Source organism: Eriocheir sinensis, unplaced genomic scaffold, assembly GCF_024679095.1.
Source record: "Eriocheir sinensis breed Jianghai 21 unplaced genomic scaffold, ASM2467909v1 Scaffold383, whole genome shotgun sequence".
Taxonomy (NCBI): domain Eukaryota; kingdom Metazoa; phylum Arthropoda; class Malacostraca; order Decapoda; family Varunidae; genus Eriocheir; species Eriocheir sinensis.
In genome coordinates, this window is record NW_026111702.1 from 250,001 (window position 1) to 273,007 (window position 23,007).

At 47.0% G+C, this 23,007-nt stretch overlaps 1 protein-coding gene across 1 annotated transcript in view; it reads right to left on the minus strand.

The window, feature by feature from the left end:
* Positions 1–23,007, minus strand: part of LOC126992007 (uncharacterized) — an 87,395-nt gene that overhangs the window by 60,310 nt on the left and 4,078 nt on the right. Inside the window, exons 2-5 of the mRNA XM_050850676.1 lie at positions 9,796–10,053; positions 9,119–9,247; positions 7,950–8,049; positions 7,145–7,241 (exon numbers count right to left, since the gene is read on the minus strand). Coding sequence (XP_050706633.1) covers positions 7,145–7,241; positions 7,950–8,049; positions 9,119–9,247; positions 9,796–10,053 — 584 coding nt within the window. The remainder of the gene's footprint in view (positions 1–7,144; positions 7,242–7,949; positions 8,050–9,118; positions 9,248–9,795; positions 10,054–23,007) is intronic.

Here is a 23,007-nt window from a genome sequence, read left to right on the forward strand (position 1 = left end):
GACAGGCCTCCGAGTGGCTCCCGGTCACAAGTGGAGTGCCACAGGGGTCAGTGCTGGGACCCATACTTTTCATCATATATATCAACGACCTAGAACTAGGATTAAAATCCAATCTTTCAAAATTTGCCGACGACACAAAGGTGGGTGGGAAGGCCCTCACGACGGCAGACTGCGAAATTATCCAGAGAGACCTGGACCAGATCACTCGTTGGTCAGAAAAATGGCAGATGTCCTTCAACACTACCAAATGTAAAGTAATGCATATCGTATCCAGAAACAGCAACCACATATACCACATGGGTGGCGAACCACTACATGTTGTGCAAGAGGAAAGAGACCTCGGGGTCACCATCAGCAGTAACTTGAAACAAACAAAACACTGCAAGTCCGCCTGTAAGAAAGCCAATACAATGCTTGGGTTCATATCGAGGAACTTCGAATACAAGACGCCGGGAGTTATGTTATCCTTGTATAATTCGCTGGTAAGGCCCCACCTAGAATACGCCGTGCAATTCTGGTCTCCTAATTACAGGAAAGACATTGAATTACTTGAGAGAGTACAGCGCCGCGCCACGAGGATGATACCATCACTGAGGACGAAACCCTATGAAGAACGACTCGAGCGACTCAACCTCTTCACGTTGGAAAAGAGACGACTGCGGGGAGACATGATACAAGTCTTTAAGTACCTGAACAAGCTCAGCAACGTTGATCACTCCAAACTCTTCACGCTACAAACTAACCTGAGAACAAGAAACAACGGAAAAACAATTCAAGCAAAGCGATGCAATACCGACATCGGCAGGAGTTATTTCTCGAATAGAGTTGTTCGCCACTGGAACAGCCTTCCTGCAGAAGTGGTTAGCGAAGAGACCATCAACTCCTTCAAGAAACGCATTGATCGCCACTTTGCTGCAACGGGTGTGAACTGAACGTTCCTAAGAGTAGGTACACAAGTGCTTTAATCCTTCCCTGCAAGCCACTCCTGTGGCAAACGGATTGATTAAATCACTGAACGCAGGCAGCCTAGTAATGAGCCAACAGGCTTTCTGCTGCCTGCTAGTCCATGTTTCCATGTTTCCTCCTCCTCCTCCTCCTCCTCCTCCTTTTCCTCTTCCTCCTCGTCTCCCCTCCCTCCCTCACCGTTTTTGGTATTCTCTTCTTCTCCACTAAGCAACATGTAGTGACCCTCTAAATCTCTCCGTTTTCTCTACATTCATCTCTTTAGTCTGCCCTTTGACTCACCACGTCCTCTTTCTCTTCCGCCTTCTATTACACACACACCTATCTCATCCTCCTTATTTCATCGAGTCGTGGGTCACTACATCATAAACATGTACCAAATCATCACGTATATTATAACAAACTCACCAACATAGATAATAACACCAAATCATCAACCGTGTATATAATAATGTATATCAACCTCTGTAAATATTATTTACCATATGTAAAAACATTCATAATTATGCCCAAAAATAAAATTCCTCTCCAATGGAGTCACCACTGGTTATTAGTTGTGTCTTTTAACCTACAAGGCGGCCTTAGCGGATCCAAACGGCGTTGTACCAGCTACAACGTATGCTGCCTCGAAAACATACAAACAGAAATGTTTGGTTTTCGCTGTAGCGGCCTAGGCTGCCGCTACAATTGGTGACCTTCGGACCTGAATTACGAGGTACACCTCGGGTATTTGCTGCTGTCGCTGCTGGCCATGCTTCGTCCGCTCCGTCGCGGCCCAAGCTACCGCCCCCGGAGGATCCACCGGCCCGCAGCAGGTCGCGCTCCGCCTCCGGCCCTCCCAACGTGACCTCTCCTGCCGCCGGCCGGTTCCTGCCCTCGCCCGCGCCACCTCGCCTCGGCCTCCCTCAAGGATTCAGCCAGCAGCCCACCCCCCACGCATGTGTCGCCTTACTCGCCGTGGTACCTCGCCACTCCCTGCCCAGCCCTGCCAGCCATTCCGACGCCGCCCCTACAGCTCCCTCACCCCGCTGTACCTCGCCCCACCCAGCCCAGCCACCCGCTCCTACGGGTAACTCACCTCCGTGCATCAGCCTCTACCCGCCGCACACACCTCCCACGGCTGTCTCCCTCCTTCGCCAGCCCAGCACACCAGCCTTCTGCCGTGCGGTCTCCGGCTTCCCCCGTCGGCGCCTTTCTACTTCCGCAGCATCGACCCTACCGTTGGTGTTCCTGAGGCGGCACCCCCGCCGTAGTGGCCCCCGACTACCATCAGCGCCTCTACCTGCTCCGCGGACATCGAGTGCAGCGTCGCCCCTACACCCAGCAGTGCTCAGTGTCGTGCCACGTGTGCATGCATGTGCAGTGACGCCCCGACAACAACACTAGTGCCGTTCCGCCCCTACCCACCATCACTCTGTTTCAAACAGCGAGCGAGTGCGTGATTGTGCAGTGACACCCATGGCATGTAACAAGCCATAAGTGAGTGAGTGTGTGTGTAGTGACGCCCCTCCCGGCAGTGCTCCCCGTCGGTAGTCAGTGCTTCCCCGACGTAGTTTACCGCTTAGTGCTGTGCTCCGTTACACCTCCGGGATGCCTGACGCGACTCTCGGCCTCCAGCCGCCGCGGCCCCTGGCTACACTGCCAGCGCCTCTACACGCGGTCATGGCCCCCACAACCGACACCGACCCTGCCCTAACGTGCCCCTCCACGATGTCTGACGACGACGCTGCGCAGGGCGTGGCCAGCCTCCATGCCCCCACCGTCACCAGCGACAGTCTGACCCACCAACTCACGGCTCTTATCACTAAGCTACGAACAGAGGTCAACACACTCAGGGAGGACATCAGGAGCCAACGCAGCCACTCCTCGTCACCACACAGCCACTCCTCGTCACCGCACCACCACTCCTCGTCACCCCGCCGCCACTCCACCTCCAGTAGTAGCCCCTCACATAGCTCCGGCGTCTGCTACTACCACAGGAGGTTCGGCGAGGATGCCAGGCAGTGCACATCTCCCTGCGGCTTCCAGGGTTCGTCACAACAGCCCGGGCGTGGACTAACAGCTCACAGCGTCCGCCAACACACCTCGAAGCTGTTCCACATCTTCGACCCACTCTCCCGCACCAACTTCCTCATCGACACTGGAGCCGAGGTCAGCGTCCTCCCCGCCGCACCAAGCCAGAGGTCCTTACCAACCATCGCTCGCCTCTACGCTGCTAACGGCACGGGGATCCCTGTTTTCAAGAAACAGACGCTCCAGCTCAACCTCAACCTTCGCAGGTCGTTCGAGTGGATCTTCTACGTGGCAACAGTTTCACAACCTATCCTGGGCGCCGATTTCCTGTCTCACTTCAATCTCCTGATCGACCTCAAAAGTCGCAAGCTCCTGGATCCCTTAACATCCGTCTTCACCAGAACGAGAGCAGCAGCAGGCGAAAGCACCCACATCTCCACCATCAGCGCAGGCAACCGGTTCGCGTCTCTCCTCAAGTCCTTCCCGACGCTGACGCAGCCCCACACAGCGAACAAGCCTGTGAAGCACCACGTCACACACCACATCGAGACGACCGGACCACCAACATACGCCAAGGCTCGCCGCTTAGCTCCAGAACGCTACCAACAAGCCAAGGCCGAATTCGAGTCGCTGATGTGCCAAGGTGTTATCCGCCCCAGCTCAAGCAACTGGTCGTCTGCCCTCCACGTCGTGCCCAAGAAGAACGGCGACATACGACCATGCGGCGACTACAGAGCCCTCAACTCGCGCACCGTCATGGATCGCTATCCGGTGCCGAATATTCAGGAGTTCTCCTCACAGCTTGCTGGCTCCACCATCTTCTCCAGGATCGACCTCATCAAAGCCTTCCACCAGATCCCAGTCAACCCAGCAGACATCCCGAAGACAGCCATCGTTACACCTTTCGGCTTGTACGAGTACGTACGGATGCCCTTTGGACTCAAGAACTCTGCCCAAACTTTCCAGAGGTTTATGGACGAAGTGCTGCGAGGACTGACATTCTGCTTCGCCTACATCGACGACGTCCTCATCGCCAGTCCTGACGCCGACACACACCGCCAACATCTGGAGCAAGTTTTCACCCGTCTTCAGGACTATGGCATCCAGATAAGCGTTGAGAAGTCAGAGTTTGGTGTTACCTCCGTCGACTTCCTCGGCCACACCGTCTCTCCTTCAGGCATCACTCCCATCCCTTCCCGCTGCGACGCCATTCAACAGTTCCCGAAGCCGACAACTCAGCGCCAGCTCAAGCAGTTCCTCGGGATGATCAGCTACTACAACCGCTTCATTCCACGCTGCGCGCTCATCTTTCAGCCACTCTACTCCATGATCAAGCCCTGCAAGAGAGGCCAGTCCGTCACACTCGCCTGGACTCTCCAAGCTGACGACGCCTTTCTCAAAGCCAAGGAGGCACTGAAGGCTGTTACCACACTCAGCTTCCCTACTCCAGACGCCACTACTTCAATCTCCACGGATGCCTCAGACACCGGCGTTGGTGGAGTCTTGCAGCAGCATGTAAACGGAGCCTGGAGACCCATTGCATTCTTCTCACAGAAACTCAACAACGCCGAGAAGAAGTACAGCGCCTTCGACAGAGAACTTCTCGCCATCTACAAGGCTGTCAAGCGCTTCAGATACTTCGTCGAAGGCCGGGAATTTCACATATACACCGACCACAAGCCTCTTGCCACAACCTTCATCAACAACAAGTCCACCTACTCTCCCAGGCAGCTGCGCATCGACTTCATCTCTCAGTTCACGACAGACATCCGGTACGTCAAAGGCGAAGACAACATCCCCGCCGACGCTCTCTCCCGTAACATCTCTGCAACATCCTCCTCCCTCATCGATTATGCCGCCATTGCTGCAGACCAAGTCGACGACGCCGAGCTGCAGCAATTGAGGGATAACCCCGCTTTGTCGATGAGGCGAGTCGAGTTCCCCGGGACCAACGTGCACCTGTACGCTGACGCATCTACCGCCACCATCCGGCCCTACCTGCCGAAGAACCACCGGTACCCACTCTTCCGCCAGCTGCACGACCTCTCTCACCCCGGGATCCGAGCGTCACAACGGATGATGTCCTCACGCTTCATATGGACGGGGATCAACAAGGACGTCAGAGACTGGACCCGCACCTGCGTCCAGTGCCAGGCTTCCAAGGTGACGCGCCACACCGTCTCGCCTCCAGCAGCGTTCACGCCCCGATCCTCCAGACTCGAACACGTCCACGTCGACCTCGTCGGCCCACTTCCACACTCCAACGGCTACAAGTACCTCCTCACCTGCGTTGACAGGTTCACACGCTGGCCCGAAGCTGTCCCGCCTTCCAGGAGAGGTTCTCTCGCCCACTCCTGGCCCTCCCTGCGACATACAGGACTACGCCAGGAACCTCAAGAGCGCCATGCAGAGACTCCAACCAGTGCCGCCACGTACATCACCCTCCAAGACGTTCGTGAGCCAGGACCTCGACACCTGCACACACGTGTTCGTACGGGTGGACGCCGTAAAGAAGCCCCTACAACAGCCATATGATGGCCCGTTCGCTGTCACCAGGAGGACGCGGAAGAACGTCACCATTGACCGCCACGGCAAATCCGATGTCATCGCCATCGACCGGGTCAAGCCCGCGTACCTCCTGCAGCCAGATCCTTTACCCACCAACACCGTGTCAGTGTCCCCCAGTCCAGTGATTACATACAAACTTCAGTCCCACAAGAAAAAACACGTAACGTTCCTCCTACCTCGTCACTAGGGGGGGAGTTATGTAGTGACCCTCTAAATCTCTCCGTTTTCTCTACATTCATCTCTTTAGTCTGCCCTTTGACTCACCACGTCCTCTTTCTCTTCCGCCTTCTTTTACACACACACCTATCTCATCCTCCATATTTCATCGAGTCGTGGGTCACTACATCATAAACATGTACCAAATCATCACGTATATTATAACAAACTCACCAACATAGATAATAACACCAAATCATCAACCGTGTATATAATAATGTATATCAACCTCTGTAAATATTATTTACCATATGTAAAAACATTCATATGCCCAAAAATAAAATTCCTCTCCAATGGAGTCACCACTGGTTATTAGTTGTGTCTTTTAACCTACAAGGCGGCCTTAGCGGATCCAAACGGCGTTGTACCAGCTACAACGTATGCTGCCTCGAAAACATACAAACAGAAATGTTTGGTTTTCGCTGTAGCGGCCTAGGCTGCCGCTACAAACATATTCCTTCCTCCTCCTCCTCCTCCTCCTTTCGTTCACTAAACGGCCGCATCTCGTTTATCAAACGGCCGGAGAAAACGTTACTGATATCCAGGTGCCAGACTGGACGACATCACTGCAGCGTGCGATGATGTCACGAGTAATGCAGACCGTAATGCGGGGACAAATGACGTAAAAACAGCCCGTTCTGAGGGACTGCTTGATAAATACCGCCGCATGATCAAGCAGTTTAAACGAAAAACGGATGCCAGTAACATCATAATTTCAGGAAGACTCCCTAGGGTCGGTGCCGAATCTAGCTTTTACAGTAAGGCCTTCAGCACGAACAACAGACTTCAGTCCTTTTGCGCACAAGAAAACGTCCAGTTTGCTAACTTGTGGAACAGTTTTTGCTACGATTCGGACTTGTTCCTTGCTGATGGCATCCACTTAAACCCTGTTGGAGTAGCCCGTTTCGGGAGGCTGCTCTGTGGCCAAGTGGCTCTTCGAAAACCAAAAGACGCGAAGGCGATAACACCAGCAGCTCCACCGTGTCTCTTGGAGCATTCAACCCGCGCAACCCCCGACTCGAATCACATTAAAGCTTGCTGTGGGGTTCTTGAAAAGGTCTGGACTTCTGAAGATCTCGTAAAATTCTCAGCAATGAAAAAAATATAAAATAAAGTATCTGAAAATTGAGTTCTCAGACTCACAGCCCTATTTAAGTCACTTATTTTTGACCAATCACACTACAGAGGGTAAGCAAAGACCAGATGAACATGCTCTTAAGTTTATTTAAAGTAAGAAGTAAAACTCGCTGGAAAATAAGGAATAATTAATTAATTCCAGGCACACAGCTACCTAGCTAAGTGGCTTAAACTATCCTAGGCAAGAAGTGTACTTAGCTGTAGATAGGCGAAGCAGAAGCCACACACCCTGCTTGGAGATGCTCACGTGGTCCTCACCGTCCACGAAGAAATCCTGAATCCAGCCACACGCCGCCTCTCTTACTTCCCAGGGTCGTCCTGTAACCTCCCAGGGCTTCTCCCGCCTGCAGTACACAGTTACCTAGCTTGTGGATACGGCAAGGCTGGAAAGACCGCCACGATCCGTTGAAGCGTTCAGGACGAAGTAATTTGTCCATCTCAAGACTGATGGGGTCTCTTGTTAATTAAATTGTAGTGAGGAATGCAGAGAGAGCCTTCGTAGTGTATAGGCTTTAATTAACAAGAGACCCGACCACCGTGCCCCATGGTGGCAAACTAACAGATTCATTAGAATTCCCCTTACATCAACTCTGATTCGAGGTATCGAGCCCGAAGTATAAAATCCCCAGCTCGAGGCATTTATGAGACCTGCTTCACCACAGGCAGGGTATTATTTTAGGGTGGTATAGTTGCCAACACTACTCTTTTTCGCCAGGTTATTAGTTAAATGCTCCATGGGCATATTTTTTTCACTTTTCTATGTTTTTTTTTCACATTCTTTTTTCTTCCTCTGGATCATTAACTGTCGCTGATCTTCCTGCATCGTTAGGGAGTGTTCGAGGGTTGCAGAGCCTAACTTCAGGTCTTTCAGCAGATTTGCCTGTTGATACCCAAAATTGTGATCAAAAATTGTTGTTTGGTATACAAGCTGCAGTCTTGATGCCCCAGCAAACTTGGTCTTTTGAGCTCCCTTCCATATCTTGGAATGGAAACTTTCATTTGTATTTTGAGTGAGCCCCCGAATGCATCGTTCTACTATTTCCTTAGTTGACTGTGATTCGTAGACTGCTTTCACTTTCTTCTCACTCTCTGCATCCAGATTGATGACCAAGGATGACTGCTTGAACTTGATCTTTTCTCTCTCCTCTCCACCTGCAATGGCACGTTGGTAATAGCATCATGACTCCAATCCTTGGGGGCAAAGTCCATGACGTGGATGGGCTTTGGTGCTGAAGATGTGGTGGAATGTGGCCAGGATCTCTTTCTTCATGTCTGCATAGGACGTTCCAACATAATTTCGGATAGCTTTCCCATAATATGATGTTAGGGTGCCAATGGTGGTGTCCGACATAGGGTCAAGATAGGTCCGAGTTGGGTGGGGTGTCAAGGTTCCAGAGTTGGATGCTGCAATCGGAAGGGATAACAAACAAGATAAATGGTTAGACACCAATTTACTTTGAAGAAAATAATCAACCCATAACAGCCTCACAAAACACTGAAGTCTCCAACACGAATGCTTTATCACTCAGGACACAGCAATGGTCCTTTGCACGGCTTCTTCCTCTTCTGGCGTCCCGTCCTCGGAGTGGCAATGGTAGACGTGGGAGGCGTAGGATGAGAAGGGGCGTCAGGGTTACGGCAGTAACGGGAGTCCGGGCGTGGAGAGGAGCGAGGTAAGGGCACCCAGAACAAGCCCACAGTTCTTAGGTAACTCGAGTGAGAAGCAGAGCTGAGGCCCAGCTGCTGTCTGAAGATGAAGGCGCTGGGCGCCCACCAAGTCGCCTCCCACAGCGGGTTGAGAAGCCTCGGTGGTTCGGTCGAGCGAGGCGTCGAACGGCTACAGGCAAACGAGCAGCAGGAGTGTAGCAGGTTCTTCGCTGCACCTCGGTAGTTGAATGGCATCATGCGAACGAGCAGCAAGAGTGCTCTGGTCGTTCACCACTCAGTTGGTAGATGCCCTCACACAGGCTCCCATACAAGAATCTACTCCAGGTAGATTCAAACAACTAGCAAATGGAAAAGAATAGAACATAAGCCAATAAACTAAAACAGGGAGGAAACTGGCGAGGAGACACAGGAGTGAGTTATGCAGGAAGTCTACTCAATAAATCTGGCCACACATTATCCTTCCCTGCCATATGGACGACCCGGTACCTGTAGGTCTGTAGACCCATGGCCCATTTCAATACCCGGACGATGTCCTGCTGAATCGTTGACGTACAGCTAGGTGGGGTGGAGAATACATCCCGGTAGTCCATAAGTGGTTCATCAATGGGAAGTTCAGTGGAGCTGGCGTCAGGTGATGGCTCCTCCACTATGGAAACGGGGCTGACAAGAGGTCCTTCCGTAGCTGGTGGAGACAAGGGTCCAACGAGGTCGATGGCGACTCGGGGAATGGGTTCTGTAACGACAGGTAAGGGTTGAAGGGAGACAGGACGTACCCGACCTCTCCCCGACATCCGTTGGCACTTATCACAGGCACGACAGTAAGCACGTATGTCTGCTCCTATTTCTGGCCAGAAGAAATGTTCAAAGATCTTCATCTCCATCTTACGACGAGAGAAATGTCCGGCCAAGGGATTCTCACGGGCCGCGGAGAGGATGATCTGACGGGAAACACTGGGCACAACTAGACAATGTTAGCCTACCTTGTTGGAAAGCTGGGAGGTGAGGGACTTCCTGTAGAGAAGCCCGTTGAGGTACAGGTACTTAAGGATGACCCATTTCTAGCTTTGTCGACTTGTCCAGAAGGTGCTTTCGGACGTATCGCTGCTAAGGAGGCACACGAGGCTTGAAGCTGAGAGAAGTCTTGAGGGGTTACTGAAGGAGGTAGAGTTCCGGAAGAACAAGCGGATGAAGCCTCTTCAACCTACCAGTACGGGCGGTGGCTGCGTGTACCTGCTTGGCTCCAGGGGACGTCGGAACACGAGAAGTAGAAGTCCCTCGCTGCAACTGTGATGAGGGGGGGTGCTTCGGAATAATCAGATGGTGCTTGAGGAGACTCAGGGTCATGGGGATCCCTTGCCCCAGGGACGTTTCCGATGAGGGACCCCACAAACTTGATAGGAGCTCGTACCACCTTAGTCCAACCGGTGAAGTATGGACAGCGTAAGTAGCACCTCACCACGGGAAACTTGTCCACTCGTCCTAGGCAGTCTGCAAGAGAGGCCTTCGGACAACTCTCAACATTTACATTCGGTAGCAAGTCTTCAGAGACAATTACATAGGGGCAACCAGTATCCCTGATGATGTTGTAGCTCCAAAATTCATTAACAATACCCGAAACTGAAAACTTCGGGACACTTTTGTCAATAAGGCGAAAGCCTATCTTGTGTGATGGGGTAGCAGGATCGCCATCTTTGAAGTTGCGGGGATTCTTCGGGCAGCGCGGACTTCAGTGTTGCTGAGCCGGACTTGGTGGACTCTGAAGATTTGAAGATTTCGTTGGCGTAACAGCTTTAGTAGAGTCTCGAGAACTGGGAGAGGAAGCTTTCGGGTATGCGTTGCGGCAGACGACCAGTCGTCGGCAAGTCTCACTGCATCGGGAAGATCTTTCGGCCGGCGTTCGTTGATGAAGATCCTCAAAACTGGGGTAGGATTAGTTAGAAACTAGTCAAAGAGCATAAACTCCCAGAGCGCTTCATAAGGACGTCAGAGGCTTCCAACCACGCAACGACATCACTTGTACCCGTGCCCACGACCTTGACTCTTCAGAATTTTCCACCATCTGGCTAAGACTTCATTGTCATTCTATTACTAAGTACATTTTTTTTTTTTTTTTTTACAACAAAGGAGGCAGCTCAAGGGCAACAAAAAAAGAAAACAATAATAAAAAAAAAAAACCGCTACTCGCTGCTCCTAAAGTAAAGCAAAAGAGGTGGCCGAAAGGAGGATCAAATACAGGAGGAGAGGTGTCCTGATACCCTCCTCTTGAAAGAGTTCAAGTCGTAGGCAGGAGGAAATACAGATGAAGGAAGATTGTTCCAGAGTTTACCAGCGTGAGGGATGAAAGAGTGAAGATGCTGGTTAACTCTTGCATAAGGGGTTTGGACAGTATAGGGATGAGCATGAGTAGAAAGTCGAGTGCAGCGGGGCCGCGGGAGGGGGGAGGCATGCAGTTAGCAAGTTCAGAAGAGCAGTCAGCGTGGAAATATCGATAGAAGATAGAAAGAGAGGCAACATTGCGGCGGAATTTAAGAGGTAGAAGACTATCAGTATGAGGAGGAGAGCTGATGAGACGAAGAGCCTTAGCCTCCACTCTGTCCAGAAGAGCTGTGTGAGTGGAGCCCCCCCACACATGAGATGCATACTCCATACGAGGGCGGACAAGGCCCCTGTATATGGACAGCAACTGTGCAGGGGAGAAGAACTGGCGGAGACGGTACAGAACGCCCAGCCTCGAGGAAGCTGATTTAGTAAGAGATGAGATATGAAGTTTCCAGTTGAGATTTTGAGTTAAGGATAGACCGAGGATGTTTAGTGTTGAGGAAGGTGATAGCTGGGTGTTGTCAAAGAATAGGGGATAGTTGTTTGGAAGATTGTGTCGAGTGGATAAGTGGTGAAACTGTGTTTTTGAGGCGTTGCTGTTTATCTCTCACCTAGCCCTACTAACTATGTAAAATTCTTTGACTACTTGAACTCTAAAATGGAGCACATCTTAACCCACTCTCCCTTCGCTGAAATCTCCATCCTATGAGATTTCAATGTTCAGCACCAGCTTTGGCTTTCATCCTCTTTCACTGACCAGCCTGGTGAACAAGCGGGAAGCCTACAACTTTCCTCTCCTCAATAACCTAGATCAGTTGGTTCAGCATCCTACACGTATTCCCGACCGTCTTGGAGACAGGCCCAACATACTAGACCTCTTCCTTATTTCTAACCCTTCTGCTTACTCTGTCAAACTGTTCTCTCCGTTGGGCTCCTCCGATCACAATCTTATTTCTGTATCCTGTCATATCGCTCCTGTACACCCTCTGGACCCACCGAGGAGGCGATGCTTCTGGCATTTTGCTTCAGGTGGGACGACCTGAAGATATACTTTTCTGATTTCCCGTGGAATGATTACTGCTTCCAGAAACGAGACCCCTCTTAGTGTGCCCAGCGCATCACAGAGGTCTCTGGAATGGAGGAATACATTCCACTTACTTTCTCTACTCCTCATGGAAAAAAGCCTTGGTTTAATTAATCACGCTTGTTCTCGTGCTGTCAAAGATAGAGAGGCAGCTAACAAAAAGGCACCAGAGCCTTCGCACTCCTGATAACCATTATCTTTACATATCTGCCTGGAATCGTGCCAAATCTATTCTTCGACTTACCAAAAGCTCTTTCATCAATAGAAAATGTCAAAAACCTTGCTTTTTCTAATTCTTTCAGAGACTCCTGGCACCTAGCCAAAAATATCTCCTCCAATTTCACTTCTTCATATGTTCCTCTCTTTACCCCTGACGGCAGCACCGCCGTCTCATCTATCTCTAAATCTGAACTCTTCTCTTAATCTTTCTGTAAAAACTCCACTTTGGACAATTCTGGGCATATTCATCCTACTCATCCCGCCTCTGACTCCTTTATGCCTGTTATTAAGATTTTTAAGAATGATGTTTTCTATGCCCTCTCTGGCCTCGACTCTCAGAAGGCTTATGGACCTGACGGAGTGTCTCCTATTGTCCTTATAAACTGTGCTTCCGTGCTGACAGCCTGCTTGGTCAAACTCTTTTGCCTCTGCCTGTCAATATCTACCTTTCTTTCCTGCTGGGAGTACGCCTTCATACAGCCTGTGCCTAAGAAGGGTGACCGTTACAATCCCTCAAACTACCGCCCTATAGCTTTAACTTCCTGTCTATCTAACGCTTTTGAATCAATCTTTTTTTTAAATTTTTATACAGCAAAGGAGACAGTTCAAGGGCGCAAAGAAAAATATTGAGAAAAAAACCCCGCTACTTACCCCCCCCTACCCCCCCTTAAGGGTGGGTTGTAAATGGTCGGCCTGAAATAAATCTTTTTTTATATATATTTTTGGCTTATAGAATTCTGGGAAGTTCTCTCATAGCACTAGTCAAGAAAATGGGAAATTTTAGCAGTCAGTAATATATTTTCGTATTAACCGTGAAAAATCAATTTATGTATTATTTTTTTTCATAAATCCAACAAAACAGTCTATATATCACCCTCAGATGTCTTGTGAATTATATCTTATTGATTTACCACAGTAGATCGCTGGTTTTTACTTTGAAATATGGTCAAATTCGAGTACATGCATTTGTGACCCCGTAAAAAAGACGCAACAATAGGTAAACAAAGTAGCTTGTGTACACATCCAATGAAATTAAGTTAAGGAAACCATGTCTGCTTATTTCTTCATATCCTGATGTATGTATCCTGTGGATTTCAAGTCCCTAGTTGGAATAGGTAAAATACAAAAAAAATATTTCAACTTCATCGCTCGATATCTCAAAACTATGATTTTGCACTTTAAAAAAATATCTCCTCCGTTACACTTCTTGTTATACACATATCTCATACTGCAGCTTATGAAAATATGTGTCAGGAATAGGGTTTGCTATCGGAACTATTGTTTGAAGTTGATTTTGATTTTTGAAAAAAAATATTTATTTGTCAAATTATTTTTTTATTATTTCATCGGACTTTTTTATAATACTATTTTATTAAACGTACTAATAGCAAGCGTTACTTCCCCATCCTTCTTGATTAAAATGCTTTTGGAATAAAAGAAATCGGCCACGTAAATAAGGGAGGAGATACGCTTAGAACATAAAGAATTCAACATAGGATTTAAAATTTTGCAACTCCCCCCTTAACCGGAAGATTCAAAAGCACCTTTCCACTTCTGACCTTCTATCTGATCGCCAGTATGTGTTCCGCAAGGGACGTTCTACTGGCGATCTTCTTGCTCTCTCAACTGACTCTTGGTCATCCTCTCTTAGCCGTTACAGTGAAACTTTCTCAGTTGCACTAGACATATCGCAAGCTTTCGATAGAGTCTGGCGCAACTTTTTGCTTTCTAAACTGCCCTCTTTCGGATTCTATCCTTTTCTTTGTTTCTTTATCTTCAGTTTAATTTCCGGCCGTTCTATCTCTGCTGTGGTAGACGGTCACTGTTCTTCCCCTAAATCCATCAATAGTCCTTCTGCACAGGTATTTACAACGCCATATACTCGTGTTGAGCGAGTCCATAACACCGTGGGCCAAGCCAATCCTCCGTAAGACTTCTCGATGAGACTCATCGGCAAAAACAAGGTCAGTGACCCTGGTATATCGAATGGATGATCCGCAATGACTCTGGTCCACACCTCTGCCTAGTACCCAGTCCATACAAGTGTTGAAAAGTGATGGGACAAGGACACACCCCTGCTTCACTCCCGCATTCACGGGAAAGAAGCTGAACAACCCCTCCCCCCCACACACTTCACAGCACTCTCTGTCCCAGAATACAGGCCAGTCAGCAAACCAGTATTCCTTGCAGGAATCCGACGGAGTCGCAGAAGATCCCAGAGTACCTTGGGATGCACTGAGTCAAATGTCTTCTTGAGATCGACATTGACTGCAAGCATCACTTGTCGAAATTCAGGTCAGGGCTCCACCAATACACGAAGCGCTAGGATACGGATAGTTGTTGACTTACCAGGCGTGAACCCTGACTGTTTAGGTTTTTGTAGCTTCAGCAACTGGCTGCAAATTCGCATCAGCAGTAGATGGGCAAGCACTTTGCCTGGCACACTGAGCAGTGAAATAACACGGTAGTTGTTGCAGTCCTGTCGTTCTCCTTTCCCTTTCCAGATGGGGATGACCAACCCCCCTCTTCCACAGAGCACTATAAAGTGAGACTGATCGGTTGAACTATACGCCTAAAAGCTCCAAAGGTGGCAAAATAGTATACACAGCCACCACTTGACACAGTGGTGGACGTTTGGCTCATGGTCACGCAGACTGATTAACCTCTCCGATCCAAGATATGTCACCCATCTTAAATAAGGGACCAAAGAGGTGTGTTGGTAGCCGCAGCACACGACCATGTCAGCGCTCAACCGCCAGGACTCCCGTCTCCCAGCTTTACCGGTATGCCGCATACAGCAAACATGTGGGAGGATTAGGGTTAAAGGCGCATCAACCCGTTCTCAAGGTCTGGGGCGTCAAATTGACAGAAAGATCAATCAGAAAGAGGAAAAGAGGTATACAGCACGGGGTGGTTGAGTGCGCTGCATTACGCATCCAAATGGGCCTGCACTAACATATGAAGAAAAAAATCGCTCTCCCACACCCACACCCACCCTGAAGCCCTACTGGGGTGTGTGATCTTTTGGCCTTTAATCCTAATAGCCCCAGAGGTAACACAAGAGTATACGCAGCCACCACCCTACACAGTGCTGGCCACTTGGATCGTGGTCATACAGACTAGCCGATTGGTTTATCCACGCCCTGGGAAGGAACCCATCCTTGCCTGAATAAGGGACCGAAGATATGTGTTGCTAGACGCAGCACATGACTACGGGATCGCTTAGCCTTTTGGACTCCCGCCTGTCACCCTAATAGGGACGCTTCACACGTAAGACTAAGTATAATGACATATCAACACATCCCCAGTGTTTAGAACATCCACATTTGCCAACAGCATTTGATCGTGTCAGGAAGACACCTACCGAACGGGCGTGAGCTACTCCCGGTGAGGATATATGGGAAACGAGGAGGGTGCTGAAGCCCTTCAAAGATCCTTCCCATGTCCTCACTAACCGTTTCCCTTTTGTCTCATCAACACCAGAGAGTAGCTCAGCATGCTCTCTAAAGACAGATCCTCTCTCTCTCTCTCTACACCACACTACATTCACACAACATACACACCTTTTCCCAAAATTCAAAATTCAAAATGGCGCACAGTAACACTGCCTCGGAGTCCCCGCCTGGGGGGGGGGGGGAACATAAACTCACCCAGGGAGGACTCTCCTTCCGGCTGCCGAATTGAGAGGTGTCCTGATAACTCCTCGAACCTCCTCTTTATCAATTTCTGCAACATTCGCGGTCTTAGTTCTAATTTCCATTCAGTGGAACACCATCTCTCCTCCTCTAAACCTCACCTTCTCTTCCTCACCGAAACACAGGTTTCTGATGCTACTGACAGCAATCTCTACTCTGCTCCCTCCTACTATCTCTATCCTAAATTTCAATCCAAAGCTGGATGTTGCGCCTACGTGAGCAACGACATTACTTGCTCTCGTGCGCAAGACCTTGACTCTTCTGAATTTTCCACCATCTGGCTAAGACTTCACCGTCATTCTATTACTAAATACATCTGTGCTGTTTATCTCTCACCTAACTCTACTAAGTATGTAAAATTCTTTGACTATTTGAACTCTAAAGTGGAGCACATTTTGACTCACTCTCCCTTCGCTGAAATCTCCATCTTGGGAGATTTCAATGTTCACCACCAGCTTTGGCTTTCATCCTCTTTCACTGACCAGCCTGGTGAACAAGCCTACAACTTTTCTCTCCTCAACGATCTATAGCAGTTGGTTCAGCGCCCTACACGTATTTCCAACCGTTTTGGAGACCGGCCCAACATTCTAGACCTCTTCCTTACCTCTAATCCTTCTGCTACTCTGTCAAATTGTTCTCTTCGTTGGGCCCCTCCGATCACAACCTTATTTCTGTATCCTGTCCTATAGCTCCTGTTCATCCTCTGGACCCACCGAAGAGGCGATGCTTCTGGCATTTTGCCTCAGCTTGGTGAGACGACTTGAGGATGTACTTTTCCGATTTCCCGTGGAATGATTACTGGTTCCAGGAGAGAGCCCAGCGTGTGTGCCCAGCACATCACAGAGGTGATTGTCTCTGGAATGGAGGCATACATTCCACGTTCTTTCTCTACTCCTCATGCTAAAAAGCCTTGGTTTAATCATGCTCGTTCTCGTGCTATTAAAGATGGAGAGGCAGCTCACAAAATGTTCCAGAGCCTTCACATATCCTTCTAACCATGAACTTTACATTTCAGCCCGGCATCGTGCCAAATCTATTCTCCGACTTACCAAAACCTCTTTCATCAATAGAAAATGTCAACACCTTGCTTCTTTTAATTCTTCCCGTGACTTCTGGCACCTAGCCAAAAAAATATCTCCGTCAATTTCACTTCTTCCTCTTTCCCTCCTCTCCTTAACCTTGACGGGAGTACTGGCGTCTCATCTATCTGTAAGACTGAACTCTTTGCTCAAACTTTCTGCAAGAACTCCACCCTGGACTATTCTGGACATATTCCTCATACTCATCCCCCCTCTGACTCTTTCATGCCTGTTATTAAGATTCTTAAGAATGATGTCTTCTGTGCCCTCTCTGGCCTCAACTCTCAGAAGATTTATGAAACTGATGGAGTGCCTCCTATTGTTCTTAAAAACTGTGCTTCCGTGCTGACACCCTGCCTGCTCAAACTCTTTCGTCTCTGCCTATCAACATCTACCTTTCCTTCCTGCTGGAAGTATGCCTTTGTACAGCCTGTGCCTAAGAAGGGTGACCATTCCAATCCCTCAAACTACCACCTTTAATTTCCTGTCTATCTAAAGCTTTTTAATTAATTCTTAACAGGAAGATTCAAAAGCACCTTTCCACTTCTAACCTTCTATCTGATCGCCAGTATGGGTTCCGCAAAGGGCGTTCTACTGGCGATCTTCTTGCTCTCTTAACTGAGTCCTGGTCATCCTCTCTTATCCGTTTCGGTGAAACTTTCTCTGTTGCGCTATACATATCGAAAGGCTTCGACAGAGTCTGGCACCAGTCTTTGCTTTCTAAACTGCCCTCTTTCGGATTCTATCCCTCTCTCTGTTCCTTTATCTCCAGTTTCCTTTCCGGCCGTTCTATCTTTGCGGTGGTAGATGGTCACTGTTCTTCCCCTAAACCTATCAACAGTGGTGTTCCACAGGGCTTTGTCCTATCACCCACTCTTCCTGTTATTCATCAATGATCTTCTTTCCATAACAAACTGTCTTGTCTACTCATACGCCGACGACTCCACTCTGCATTATTCAACTTCTTTGAATAGAAGGCCATCCCATCAGGTGGTACACGACTCCAGACTGGAGGCTGCAGAACGCTTAACCTAAGACTTTGCTATCAGTCCGACTGGGCAGAAGGAACCTTGTGTCCTTCTATGCCTCAAAAACTCAATTTATCCACCTATTAAATCGACACAATCCTCCAAACACCTGTCCCCTATTCTTTGACAACACTCAGCTGTCAACATCTCCAACACTAAACATCCTCGGTCTATCCTTAACTCAAAATCTCAACTGGAAACTTCACATCTCCTCTCTCGCTAAATCAGCTTCCTCGAGGCTGGGCGTTCTGTATCGCCTCCGCCAGTTCTTCTCCCCCACGCAGTTGCTATCCATATACAGGGGCCTTGTCCGCCCTCGTATGGAATATGCGTCTTACGTATTGGGGGGCTCCACTCACACAGCTCTTTTGGATAGAGTGGAGTCAAAGGCTCTTCGTCTCATCATCTCCCCTCCTCTTACTGATAGTCTTCTACCTCTTAAATTCCGTCGCGATGTTGCCTCTTTTTCTATCTTCTATCGATATTTCTACGCTGACTGCTCTTCTCAACTTGCTAACGGCATGCCTCCCCCCCTCCCGCGGCCCCGCTGCACACGACTTTCTACTCATGCTCATCCCTATACTGTCCAAACCCCTTATGCAAGAGTTAACCAGCATCTTCACTCTTTCATCCCTCACGCTGGTAAACTCTGGAACAATCTCCCTTCACCTGTATTTCTTCCTGCCTACGACTTCAACTCTTTCAGGAAGAGGGTATCAGGACACCTCTCCTTTCGAAATTGACCTTTTTTTCGGCCACCTCTTTTGATTCTTTTTTTGGGAGCAGCGAGTAGCGGGCTTATTTTTTATTATTGTTTCCTTTTTTGTGCCATTGAGCTGTCTCATTTGTGGTAAAAAAAATCCTCTCAGCTGTTTCGGTGAAACTTTCTCAGTTGCGCTAGACATATCGAAAGCTTTCGATAAAGTCTGGCACAAGTCTTTGCTCTCTAAACTGCCCTCTTTCGGATTCTATCCCTCTCTCTGTTCCTTTATCTCCAGTTTCCTTTCCGGCCGTTCTATCTCTGCGGTGGTAGACGGTCACTGTTCTTCCCTAAACCTATCAACAGTGGTGTTCCACAGGGTTATGTCCTATCACCCACTCTCTTCCTGTTATTCATCAATGATTTTCTTTCCATAACAAACTGTCCTGTCCACTCAAACGGCGACGACTCCACTCTGCATTACTCAACTTCTTTCAAAAGAAGGCCATCCCAACAGGAAGTACACGACTCCAGACTGGTAGCTGCAGAACGCTTAACCTCAGACCTTGCTATCATTTCCGTTTGGGGCAGAAGGAACCTTGTGTCCTTCAATGCCTTAAAAACTCAATTTCTCCACCTATCAACTCGACACAATCTTCCAAACACCTATCCCCTATTCTTCGACAACACTCACCTGTCACTTTCTTCAACACTAAATATCCTCGGTTTATCCCTAACTCAAAATCTCAACTGGAAACTTCATATCTCCTCTCTCGCTAAATCAGCTTCCTCGAGGTTGGGCGTTCTGTATCGTCTCCACCAGTTCTCCCCCGCACAGTTGCTATCCATATACAGGGGCCTTGTCCGCCCTCGTATGGAGTATACATCTTACGTAAGACAGAGTGGAATCTAAGGCTCTTCGTCTCATCAGCTTTCCTCCTCCTACAGATAGTCTTCTACCTCTAAAATTCCGTCGCGATGTTGCCTCTCTTTCTATCTTCTATCGCTATTTTCACGCTGACTGCTCTTCTGAACTTGCTAACTGCATGCCTCCCCCCCTCCCGTGGCCACGCTGCACACGCCTTTTTACTCATGCTCATCCCTATACTGTCCAAACCCCTTATGCAAGAGTTAACCAGCATCTTCATTCTTTCATCCCTCACGCTGGTAAACTCTGGAACAATCTTCCTTCATCTGTATTTCCTCCTGCCAACGACGAACTCTTTCAAGAGGAGGGTATCAGGACACTTCTCCTCCCGAAACTGACCTCTCTTTCGGCCACCTCTTTTGATTATTTTTATAGGAGCAGCGAGTAGCGGGCTTTTTTTTTTATTATTGTTTCTATTTTGTGTGTGTGCTCTTGAGCTGTCTCCTTTGTCGTAAAAAAAAAAAATATTTTCGATTTTTTTTAAATATTTTTTCTTAAAAAATCATGTTTTCGAGTAATGGCATTTCAAAGTTTGGAAAGCCCTGTATCAGTCATTCTTTCTTTCCAGATTTGGATTATTTTTACATATGTGCATTATCACTATGTGTTACTGATGAACATATAGTGATAATGCACCATAACAGTTATATAATTATTTCAATATTTATTACATGCCAATTTAGCTCATTTACTTCCTTGTAATATGTATATATTCACTTTAAAAAAATTGTCGCTACATTTATTTGTTCCCTCATTATCAATACACACACCTAGGTTCAAGTAAATATGTTTTAATTTTGATTTTTAAATTGAATTTTTATTTAATTAAAAAATCAGTTTGCGAATAACTGCACTTGGTGTGTTTATTGATAATGAGGGGATAAATAAATGTAGAAATAAACCCCTTTCCAGTGAAGTGATATTCTGATTATCCCCGGCAGTGAGGTACAGTCAATTTACATGCAAAGGCGCAAAACTAGAAAATTCCAGGTGTCTGACAACGCCACCCCATGATGAATACCTCGCAATAATTAGTAGTAAACTTTGAAATATTTACATGACTGTTATGATGCATTATTATGTGTTCATCAATAACATACGTAAAAATAATCCAAATCGTGAAAGAAGGAATGGCTGATACAGGGATTTCTTAACTTTGAAGTATCTTTACGTAGAGACGTTTTTTTTACTTAAAAAAAGTGAACATTATATATATATATATATATATATATATATATATATATATATATATATATATATATATATATATATATTTTTTTTTTTTTTTTATAGGAGGAAGTAAATGTGCAAAATCGGCATATTGGCGTGACGTCATGACATGCTACGTCATGCACCCGAGACAGTTCATGACGTATGGGGAATTTTGCAAAAAAACAATCTCTACGTCGATTCAGATAACATATTCATATTCCCATGCATCAATTCGTTACTTAATGACAAATAATAAGGCCGGTAGAGCATTTTAAATAAATTTATCTGCATGACGTCATGGTGTCATGCATGTAAAACATTTCTTTGCATACACAATGAAGGAAATCATATTTTAAACATATCCTGAAAATCTCACGTCTTATGCAAATACTTTTTTTTTTTATCAATTTTTCACTTTCCGATAACCCCTTGAGTGCCACAAATGTCAGAAAATGAAAACAACACCATTTTGGCATTTTCTATTAATGATGAAACCTTTGGTTAGTCGAAAAGTCGAATTGGTGTGATTCCGGGCAGAAATGCCAAGGCCATGATTAGCAGGATTTCGAAGGCTCAAGTATCTTTTTGTGAGCTGCTTTTTTATCTTGTATAGCACGAGAACAAGTATGACTGAACCGAGTTTTTCTGCATGAGGAGTAGAGAAAATACGTCGAATGTCTGCCTCCGTTCCAGAGACAATCACCTCAGTAATGCAAAGGGCACACACAGGAGGGTCACACATATATATATATATATATATATATATATATATATATATATATATATATATATATATATATATATATATATATATATATATATATATATATATATATATATATATATATATATATATATATATATATATATATATATATATATATATATATATATATATATACACACACACACACACACACACACACACATCCTGCATATCCCGACGCTCTAACGCTAAGGTTATTATTTCGGCTGATCAACCTTATAGGTTTTCAATATGGTAAAATAATCCCCATTTGGCAACGCCAGTTGCTTGTGTCGACTCAAATTTGATAGTCGGTTAGTAACGAACACCCAGTGCTTCAAGTAAGCAGTAGCCCGTGCTACCCACCCTTGCTGTCCCTGATATTGCTTTATTGTTTCTTGCTTCTAATTCAGCAGTTCTTAACCTGGGGGTCGTGATCTCCTGGGAACGAAGTAAGTTGTTTTCAGGAATATCGGATGTTATTCGTATGGTGTAAGGTTTTCTGCATGCTATACCGTATCTACAACTTCTGTAATAAATTGTAAGTGGAAAGAGTTTTACAATCTGTAATAACTTGCTAACAAGCTAATGAAGTAGTCAAGAGAAATACATTATAATGTTACTGTGTACTCTAGCTAATAATTTTACTGTGTACAGTAGCTTATAATTTAGCATTTTGTTAAACCAGGCTATTATTTTGCATTTAGGAATGCTATTCTATTATTTTGTATTCATGAATACTAGGCTATTATTTAGCAGTTAAGAATACTATTCTATCATTTTGCATTTATGAACACTAGGGTACTATTTTGCTTTTAGGAATACTAATCTATTATTTTGCATTTATGAACACTAGGGTATTATTTTGCATTTAGGAATACTATTCTATTATTTTCCATTCATGAACACTAAGCTATTATTTAGCAGTTAGGAATAATATGCTATTATTAAAAATTCATGATTATTAGGCTATTATTTTGCAGGCGGGCAGGGTAGCGGCGTGTAGCAGGACAATATTGAGTGCGAGCGAGCGGTCGCTCGCCAAGACGCCAACGGTTTTTCATACCCTCCCGCTCTCTCGCTGCCATCTCGCTTCCCGAAGCAGCGTCGCTGCCATACGCACGATGTACAAAGTCGCTCGCATATACGCTCGCATACACCACGACCCCTTGCGTTTGACGATGGTATGCGAGCGCATATTGCGATGGTCTCTCGCTTAACCGTGCGAATAATAGTGCGATTTGGCCAATATCGCAGACTTTCTGCGAACTTTTTGAAAATTTCAAAATGTTCGCGCGACGGGCCGGCACCCGCAAGTCGTGCGAACTTTACCGCGCGACTATTGCGATTAATCGCAGGGACGTCGCTACGATGTCGAGCGTATATGCCGATTTCGAAAATTTTCAAAATCGCCAACCGTCGCAGAGCGAAAT